At 39.2% G+C, this 10470-nt stretch overlaps 1 protein-coding gene across 1 annotated transcript; it reads right to left on the reverse strand.

The window, feature by feature from the left end:
• Window positions 1-555: 555 nt before the first annotated feature.
• Window positions 556-3213, reverse strand: LOC148724699 (late histone H2B.L4-like). Its single transcript, XM_088729800.1, has 2 exons — window positions 2877-3213; window positions 556-643 (listed from the first exon to the last, which is right to left on the reverse strand). Exons 1-2 carry the CDS (start codon window positions 3176-3178, stop codon window positions 556-558), a joined length of 390 nt encoding a protein of 129 aa, XP_088585926.1. The 5' UTR covers window positions 3179-3213.
• Between the last annotated feature and the right edge of the window lie 7257 nt (window positions 3214-10470).

Below are 10470 nucleotides of genomic sequence, written 5' to 3' on the forward strand. Positions count from 1 at the left end.
ATCCGGAAGGCTCTCCGATGGACAATAATCTAAAAAAAAAAGCTGGGTCTGAAAAACTGTAAAGAAGAAAATCAGGTTTTACTTTTAGATTCTAAAGTAGATTATTTTGGAAAAGGCAGGAAATCATAACTAACCGTCTCTGCTTCGTAATAAATAATAATCACTGTAAACAAACATTCATTTGCAGCGCGTCGCTACAAGCAAATTGTGCATCTTTCGTGACACTATTCCAAACACTGCAACATAGTGAGCGTTGCAAGGCATGCATGTCAAAAGTTAGAGACAATTTACTAGAAATTTTCCGACTGAAACACATTTCTCCTTTAATATAAGCGAAAGCAATGATAACACGACAAAAGTAAATCTAAACTTGTCGATGAACGCAAGTTGTCTCGGCATTCCTGTCGTCTCAACATGTTGGATAATTTGGTTAAATCTCAACCTCGGGTTAGGTAACAGCAAAATAAACAACAACATCTGAAGACTGGTTGATCAGAGAATTATAGAGACCTCGTCGCGCCCACAAAAATCCGATTGCTTTATAGTACTTATCATTCATTTGCTGCTTGTGTATTTGGTGACAGCCTTCCTACTTTCGCTGACAGTGTGCTTTGCAAGTTCGTCTAGCGAAAGTAGGCGTACAATAGTGTTGTAGAGTGTTTTAAAGGATTGCTACTTCAAGTATTTTTAGGTTTACCTTTTGTTTTATCGAGTCTCGCATTTTTACGTCTACGTGTTATTTTGGTAGATCTATAGTTTTGATCTTTTACTTTTTAGTGTGTGCTTAAACTTGGCTAAGTTCGGGGATTTCCTTCTTACCGTGCTAGACATGATTTTAATCGCTTGTTATGGTTGAGATTAATTAGTTTCATAGGTGGTCATGTTTGGGTTGGTAGAACTGACCTTGAGTTTTACCCACACTGAAGATCTTTTTTGTGCGCGTGATTCTCGTGCGCAGCTCGATCATTGGAGTTTAATTGGTTCTTTGGTGCTCGCCAAGTGCTTCAGAGCGAGCCACGCAATTTCGCCCCCCCCCCCACCCTTTTACAAAACAACGAATACACTGCGGAAACTCCCACGGTCAGCTAACCCAAACATGTCTGTGATTTTTGCTTTTAAATACGATGGCTAAAAGAGGAAGAAAAATAGCAGAAGCAGAAGCAACAGTAGAAGAGAATAAAGAAGAAAATTACAGAGTCTTGTTACCTTTCGTTAATTCGTCTAAGCGAGTTGGTAAAACCCCCCAAAAAAATTGGTGGAGGACCCGTCTCCAACAAAACCGGTGAAGCACCCATTGTCTACATGTTGGTAAAGGACGCTTTTGGAATTCGTACAATTGTGAGTGGAACTTCGCTTTTATCAGCATGCTTTTCCGTTGCAAGCTAATTTGACTTTCTAAGTCTGAGTGATAGCCGAGTTCTTTTATAATGATCTAGTCAGCGTAGAATGTAACAGTTTATTTAGTGTATAGGGTCAGTTATCGCTGTTAATGATCAATTTCAAGGTTTGGATTTTCGATTCCGTGTCTGTAACATTTTCTCTTTATTAGTACCGTTTTCGATTACGTTGCTTTAATTTTGGGAAACTTGGCTCATGTGGTATCTCTTCAATAATCATCCTGATTACTAGGCAGCGAGCGCGAGCCCTGGCGGAAGAGGCCGTTCGCCAGGAAAATTTAGCTGTAAGTTCGGGTTCGAATGAGTGGCCAGCCCCTCCACCCGTTCAACAATCTAGAGTACCATTCTTTCGTTCACTTTTTTAAATCAGCCAATAGATCTCCGAGGGCTGACACACAATCAAAGCAATTCCTACTCCTAGTGAGTGGTCTCTAGTTTCCTCTTGTATCGGTAGCCAAAGTTCTGACTCAGAGAAAGATCTTATTTGAGACAGCGGAGAGACCAGAGAAAATAAAAATGAATTACCTTATTCCATACGTGTGTTGCTTGCTCCTGGTGTCTTTATTTTACCGATTTCACTTGATTCGCGGGGGTACTAAACCTGAGGGGACCCCCGGGTTTTACAAGAAGTTTTGTTGACAAGTTGAGGTCTAGTACCCCCGCGAGTCTTGGTTTGCCAACATGACGAGGTTACCAAGCCGATTGCAACGGTCGTTGTGTCGTGTTTAAAAAGGACTCGGATGTCTACAAACGTTTTAACGTTTCACTGAGGACACGAACAGCCGCCTGGCATCGATCACAGGGCTGAGATTATGCGGCTAGAGAATCGAAATAAAAGTTCAACCTTTTCCCTTGAATTCTGCGGTGGATTTGTGGCCGTGGGTACATTTTAGCTCGGGATTTTTTACTTCGTTCGGGAGGCTGTCTGGACAGAAGTGTTCGGCCTTGTCTTCTCTTTAAGAAGAGAAAACCAGGATTTAAAAAAAAACGATTAAATCAAGTGAAAACGGTAAAATAACGACACCAGGAGCAAGCAACACACGTATGGAATAAGGTAAGCCATTTTTATTTAATATTTTCACTTTTAACTATCTCTATGGCTATCTTGTAGAAAATCCCATACAGATCCTTATAAATCGATATGCAAATTGTGTTCCTTGTGTGGTTCTCAAAGAGAGCTTGGGCCGCCTGTGCTCAAATCAGTTGTCTCTTGCACCAGCCTATACAGAAATGGAAGACCAAGTTAGTCAGTTATGCCAAGTAGTCGAACGAATGCAAACTTCGGTTAATTCACAAAATGGAAGCGGCAGTGTGGAATCGTCAGTTACGTTTCCAATTTTTAGAGGTGACGAATCGGAAGACGCTCATGAATTTGTAAGCAATAGCAAAAGCAACAGTAGAGGAGAATAAAGAAGAAAATTACAGAGTCTTGGTACCTTTCGTTGATTCGTCCTAGCGAGTTGGTAAAACCCCCCAACAGTAGTTTGGATTTCGCGGGAACTCGTTGTCGACTTCTTTGCGTTCTTTGTCAAGCGAGATGCCTCCTTAGCTGTGAGCTCGAAGATGTCGCTAACGAAGGATCTCATGATGCCCATGGCTATGGTTGTGATTCCAGAATCAGGATGAGCTTGCGTCAACACTTTGTAGATGTACAACCAATAACTTTCCTTTCTCTTCACCATCTTTTCCTTCTTGTCGACTGCAACACCGGATTTTATTGTACCAGCTTTCTTCTCGGCTGAAACACCATGGAAAGGTTTACGTAATTTCGCCCCGACCATGGCCAGACAAAGGCTCACCCTCTGCTAAACCCCACTCTTCGATACGCCACCAATTTTAGTGTTACATTTTAAATCGCAAATTCGCAATACAAAGTTGCTCTGTTGACAATTTTATAGCACTTATACTGACGATGAATTAGATTTCACTAAGAGATCAAAATCCTTGATCAGTTACCTCTGGAAGTTGAATCCAAAGGTTACGAGGTCAACATGAATTTTGTGATTGGGGGATCTCGATCCGAACTAACGATGAAACTACTAGTTACAAAACTCTCGACAGCTCTCCACTTTTCAGACATCTTATGGATGTTAAAAAGAACCAAAAAAATACCTGCCTGCTGCTCGTGGCCACAACCACACTAAGGCGTTTTCAAAAATGTCAGTGAAGGAAGGTTAATATTTTCACCCAAACTCAATGTTTTCGTTGTGCTGTCGATTGTCCACATCAATGCATTTGCGACTATCCTAAATAATTAAACACATGAAAACGCAAAGGGGAGCGACAGTAGATATGAGACGAATTTTTTCAGTCGACGTTTTTAAAAGCCTCCTTTTTCACTTGTCCTCGTAGAGAACGGAGCGTTCAAAAATCAGTGCTGTTTCAAAATGATACCCTTTTGACCGGGTCTGGATGGGGTAAACTAACAACTGAGAAATGGCCGAAATTTTTACTGACAACAAACAATAGCCCGGATCGCCCTAAATATCCTAAGAACTGGATGTAAATTAAGAACATTTGATTTATTTTGTTTAATGAAAGTTCACTTTCCATTGCATATCAGTAGGAGTAGGGCAGAGTGAGATAGATAGATAGATACATAGTTTATTACCAAATAAAATACATTGCAGCCATAGGCTGAATTGCGTGCTTTTCCCAATCTTTGAGTATATAAGATTATATAAGACTACCAATTACAAAAAATGCTAAGACTTAAATAAAATTACTAAGATAACAAATATAACTAGTATACAGCAGTGAAATAGCTAGAAATCTAGGTTAGCACACGCGCACATAGCCGGGATAAATGAAGATTTAAAACGATCAGTGCGAAAGCGCGGCATGTTAAAAACGCGCCGGTGTCTGGTATTGTAAGCTGAAAGATTCCTATCTGGCAGCAAATCATATAATTTGTGAGATGGATTTGAGACAGACAAAAACAGATCCGTACATAATTTCATGCGTCTGTCATAGAGTGAAGCTAAACCGTGCCTTTCTAAAGAGTCATGGTATGACAGCTCTGGTGAAATGATAGATAATGTACGTCTTTGGACCTTTTCAATGTCATCACGAAGATACGCAGGTAAAGCATGATGGAATATCTGTGCGCAGTATTCCAGAACAGGACGTATAGTTGTACAATGAAAATTAATTATATCATCCGCTGGAACGCGGGCTCTCTTCAGGAGGACTAAAAAGTATAATCGTTTGTTTGCTCTTTTTATAACATCATTGACGTGGTTGTTCCACTTAAGATTACACGAAATAGTCACGCCTAGGATCCTAGCCGACTCTACCGTCTCTAATTCTTTGCCATCTACCAAGAGGGGAGTGAAATGTTGTTTCTGCCTTTTGTAGTCGATGACCATAACTTTGCATTTGTCAGCGTTAAGCTGCATCTTCTGTGCTTTGGACCAATCCTTCACCACTTTATCATCGGTTTGGGCGTCACCTAATGCGTTAGGCGGGACGATCTCTGCCACCGTCGTGTCATCAACGTACTTCCAAGTTTGAACCTGGGGAATTCTTAGATCGTTTATCATTAGCAAGAAGAGCAATGGCCCCAATTTTGTCCCCTAAGGTACACCAGCTGGTACGGGACCCCACTCAGAGAAACAATCAGCAGATAATTTTACGCGTTGGTAGCGATGCACTAAGAAGTCGACTACCCAACGTGCTACACCCCGAGGGATATCAAGACTGTAAATTTTGTGAGTGAGCAGTTGATGGTCAATGTAGTCAAAAGCTTTGCGGTAGTCAAACAGGACCACCCTAACTGCAGATCCCGTGCCATCAGTTGCGCGCGTCTAGTGATGGAGCCTGGATGTCAGAGCTAGGGCCGTGGAGGATTTCGGTAAGGCTCCAAACTGGTCGGGATCGATAATTTTCAACACAGCCGGACCGATGAACGCAGATACCACGAAGTCTTCGGCTAATTTGGACATTATTGGTGTGAGGGAAATGGGTAGTAAGTGCTTGTTAATGACTTCGACAGGTTTCTGTTTAGGAGTGAGTACCATATCCGTCAGCTTCCAAGATGAGGGAAGTTGTAGCATTTCGTAAAGAAATGTTGTCCCATTTCGTTAATAATTACCGCATGTGCCATCCACATCAAGGTCAAGTGTTACATATCAGTTATATGATCTTTGATACCTAACTCGATCGTCAACTTACTCGAAGGCCGTGAATGCTGGTATTTTAAGAGTTGTTGTAAGCTTTTACCGAATTGAGTCGGAAACGGCATTTGAGCGTCACAGAAGTCGCATTCCTATCAAAGATTTTAAAACCGTACTGGCGCTCAAAAGCACCTTACTTCGTTCCTTGGTCTAAAGGAGTTGTCTAGTAAATGGAGTTTTGAGCGTCATTCATGCTATTGACAGACCAAATTCTTGACATAAGGCCTTAATTTTGTATTAGGTGAGTGAAAATGAAACATCATAGCCAAATCAGTGTCATTACCTAGAAAAACCTCGACTCATAGCTTACAAATGCACTAAGAAGGCCTCTGATTAGCATTCCAAACACCTAGCGGTCGGCAAAATAAGGTAAAGTAATAAATGAAAACCTTGTACCCATCATAGAGCACAAATGATGATGTTCTGACCTAGATATGACAATATTTTTTAAAGATGCTTGAATTTTCTTTGATCTATGTTTGTTAGGCCATATTTCCATACGTATTATACTCCAAGCATGCAAAGTCTCTATATTTTGTCAGGCCGCTTTTTACATGAAAATAAAGTGAACTTAACCCAGCCTTAACCATTAAGCTAAGAAGAAAACGATCGTTAAAAGATGTCAGCGGACAGCGTTCGCGCATGGGGTTACTACTGGTCTGTCTTGGTGCAGCCTTCAATGGTGGAGACTTAGTTAGGCTTGCGTTATTCATCTCACCAGACTCTGTCAACTCAAGGCAGTGTCTGGCGGCTGTTCACTTTCAGCTTTTCCTGAGTGTGCTGGTCAAACTGCACAATGACCAGAATATCAATCAAAAGAAACCACGAACCATTCCACCTTTCATAAAAAAAAAACTGAAAGCTTTAGGAATACATCTGAAGCCGGACACAGCAAATTGCGGCATTTGATTAACATAAGAAACTCATAGGCCGCAGAAAAATACCTTTGTTTTATTTTGTTTTTACTTTCAGCAATGATAGTCGCCTCAAAACTAATCATGTACATTGTTTTTCATGCGATCATGAAAACAATACTCATTGAACCATCAAAGCAAAGCAAAGCTATGTTATATTTTCGCCCTGCCAAGTAATTGCTTAACTCAGTGATACGAGCAATGAATATTTCATAATTTATCATCAGTACCAAGGGGACGAGTACAAACACTTCGGCAAACTCTTTTAAAACTTGTTTTCGAAACTTTTAAAACAGCGCGTCTGTCATAGACGTGGAAGGCAATCATCCGTTTTTAAACATTCTGAATGATAGGCCCAAAAAAAATCTGATGTAGATTACGATGTCTTTACAGGTAAAACATTGGTATGCTGGTTTTTTTTTCCAATTCTAATTTTAAGAGAAGATCATAGCAATGAAATCAATGGAAATATCTTAAATGCTTCCCGCTTTGTTATGTTTTGAACAAAGAACATGCAATCGCGCTACATCTAAATTATTTTGGTCCTGAACAGAGACCGACTTTACAAGTATAGTTCCAGGAGTGGTGTAGTATATTTGTTTACTAAGTGCAATTCATCTCCTTGTCTGAAGTCTCTCAGTTATAACTTGAGGCGTGTGACATTTAAAAACTTCCCTCTCGTTCACTGCTTAAATTTCGATTCTATACTCAGATAGAAGTTGAAAATTAATATAGGTTTTAAAAATTATAGAGGTCTAGCCAACACATTGATATCAGAGTTTCGTGTGTATCAATATTTTACCTGTTGCCTTGTTTCCCTAGGTAGATGAAACAAAAGCTTCAAGATCTCCTCTTTATTATAATGAAAATAAGAGAAACAATTCATTTGTGCTATCATTATCAGTTTTCAGTTCAATTTTTCAAATACATCACGTTCACCAAGGGCACACCTGTCGACTGAAATGAAGGAAGGCTGAATTTAGCAAAATTAATTTCAGAATCTCAAAGTTAATAATTATATATATATGTAAACGCACGTTGCAAAGTTTTTTTTTTTTTTTTAAATTATGTGATAGAAGACAAAGTTTTGCAATAATTACCAGTTCTTTAATTGTGAAAAGCTCGCCAGAGAGAGTGGTTCTTTCATTAACCGATTCCTCGCATTCAGGCTGTTCTGAAAAAAATCTCTGATTTTGATTGTCAATAATTGAAATGTTTTGCCATAAATACATAGCTTGTTATGAGTTTAAAAATTGAGATAACAGGTCGGGCTATGCATACTTTTAAGTAAATTAAAATTTACTGCCAGAGCCGTGACTTTATCCTTAAAAAAGCTATCTTTTCTAACATGGGCTTTAATCTATTAGTTGCGCGAGGCGGGCTGGTCTCTATTCCACTCTAACTTACTTTTTTCTTAACACGGAGGAAAAATTATATAGATTTTGTTAGACCCCTTGCCGCGAAGAGTTATTCTGGTTATTTTGTTGATTTTACGGTGTTAAGATTGTTTTGATTACTGTTATGTTTGGTTGACCCTGAGAATTCTTTAAACTTGACCGCGTACGGTTTTGCTATAGGTTTGAAATAAAAGAGGGAAGCCTCTTCTGATTCGCAACACTAAATAACTTCTTATTTGTCTTTGTCTTGTAGGCCATACTCGCAAAAACTCGCCTATCATGATTTGGAGGCAAATACATGAATTTTATGAGTTTCTGACAAGACTTATTTTAGAAGAAGCCTTTAGGCATAGCTGCATGGGTGAGCCACACTGCTCAATGGCTCGTCCGTTTCCTCTCTGTTTGTATTTCATTGCCTATAGGATGTAGTCCCCTTCACCATCATTCTTTCAGATGCCACGCAATATTCCCTCTTTCCGTTTGAGGGAAGCACTGCAAGACACCCCTTAGGAGACAGCATGAGAACTTGCGTGCTTCTATTTCATCCTACTCACATCTTTATAGTTAAAGAGTTAAAAGAAAGTGAAACTAACCCATGATTTTTATTGATTGCCTTAAGTTATGAGATATTATCGAAGAAAATATGGTTTTTTATTGATTGCCTTAAGTTATGAGATATTATCGAAGAAAATATGGTTTTTTATAGTTGCCTGAAACCATAACTTTTTCAGAAACTCGTCATTTTTTTTATTATGCTCATAATAATTCAGGTCGAAAAGATCAATCCTTCGTGCGTAAATCAACTTATTAAGAACGTGTCTCTAAGAATCAAACATCTTGGGAAATGAAAATTTTCAATCCCTCTTCAAATTTTGCATGCAGTTAGGCACTCAGGGGGGATGCACAAACATACCCTTTTTAAAGGTTGCAACACTCTTGTTGTCATGGTAACAACGGCTGCTTGTTCCAGGCCTGGGGCCTCATTTTCATAGAAAAACATCGCAAAAAAGTGTAAAATGTCTATTTCTCTATCTCAGCCTAAATACAACATTACAGATTAGTACCTCGAGCATCCATAGTGACATCATTCGTCTCTACTTTGATGCAATGTGAACACACCAATAGAAAAATTATCTTGGTACTGTCTCGGTCATTTTTACTGTAGGGTAAAACAGGGAAAATGTTTGTCTAAATTTCTCCAAAAGTACACCGATTCAGCAGATTTTCGCGCATTCTGAGACAAAAACAACCAAAAATAAGAGAGGAAAACCTTGGTTGAACGTTCGGAAACATTGAGAGTGAGAGTAAAAATCACTACTTGTCAGCAATGGTACGACATGTAAAACATAGTTGCCAATTTGTACGATAGATTACCTATTCCTACAAAGAGAAGGTTCGGGCAGTTGTCATTTCTGAGTTACAGGAATTGAGATATTTCGAATAATCTAAAAACTGTTAGAAAAATGTCAGAAAATTTGCATAAGATATGAAATGTAACACTTATCACTGCCGCATTGCAGTAAAGTCAGTCAATGTTTCCTTCCATGTCTTGATCAAGAAAAAATCAAAACAAAGTTCGAAATAAAAGATTCAATAAAATCATTATGTCATAATTCCACCTTTCAAACTGCTAACTATCCACGTGCAAAGCTCAACTTATGACTGGAATGAAACTCCCCATGGTTAGTGCGTAATCTGGATTACTTCAGGTTCATCAGGAAAAAAAAAACGATTTCATCACGAATATTTTCCACAATTTTTCTCTTGGATATAGTTTATAAGCTTAAAGAAAGATGAATATAACGCAATCTTCCGGTGATTTACACGACAGGAAGTCAAAGGTCTCTTAAATTTCCGCCTGAAGTGGCCAGCTCATCAGGAAGAAGAAGAAAGAGATAGTTCGGTCCAATAACGTTGGTCTGTGGAGATTATCAAGCTAATAACTGAGAGGATTGTGCCCGTTGGTTCATCAGTGACAAATCTGTACTCCTCGTCCATGCGACACCGATTTGTAATTTTGTAGGCACTTACTATGGCATTTTATTATCAAGAAAAAGAAATCTCAAGGCCCAAGGCCAAACTATTGTTGATGCATGTAAAAGATTCCCTGATAAGAGCTAAATTTATGGAAAATTCTTATGATAAAATCCCTGTTCCATTTGTTGCAATGAGGGACTAGTTTTCGCGCGAGAGGTGGGTTTTACATGAGGTGCTACCGCTGACAAGTTGTGAGTTATACTCAAGGTTTACCACCCTTTTTTGCTTTGGTTGTTTTTACTTCAGAATGCGCGGAAATCTGCTGAAATATCGAAAAATGTCCGTTACTCGTCTTCTTTGGAGCAACCTGATGGAAACTTCATTGAGCGTCACGCCATCGTGATAAGGTACATGTTTGTGGCAAATGACCAGTGTTACTGGATAGTTTCGTGTAGATCAGCTAACTTTAACATGATTCAAATGACAGACAAGTATAACGGTGTATCGTCAGAGGATTTAGGATTGCTCAAGCTCCCATGAAAGAACGTACAGTATTCGGAATCTGGATGATATGCACACGATGTAAGTTACATGTTTGTAGTTACGTCGG

Source organism: Stylophora pistillata, chromosome 8 (assembly GCF_964205215.1).
Source record: "Stylophora pistillata chromosome 8, jaStyPist1.2, whole genome shotgun sequence".
Taxonomy (NCBI): Eukaryota; Metazoa; Cnidaria; class Anthozoa; order Scleractinia; family Pocilloporidae; genus Stylophora; species Stylophora pistillata.

Coding starts and splice junctions, on each gene's coding strand:
- LOC148724699 (XM_088729800.1), bottom strand. CDS start 3,178: ATGGTCGGGGCGAAATTACGTAAACCTTTCCATGGTGTTTCAGCCGAG. Junction 644..2,876: donor TCCCGCGAAATCCAAACTAC/TGTTGGGGGGTT, acceptor CTACAACACTAT/TGTACGCCTACTTTCGCTAG.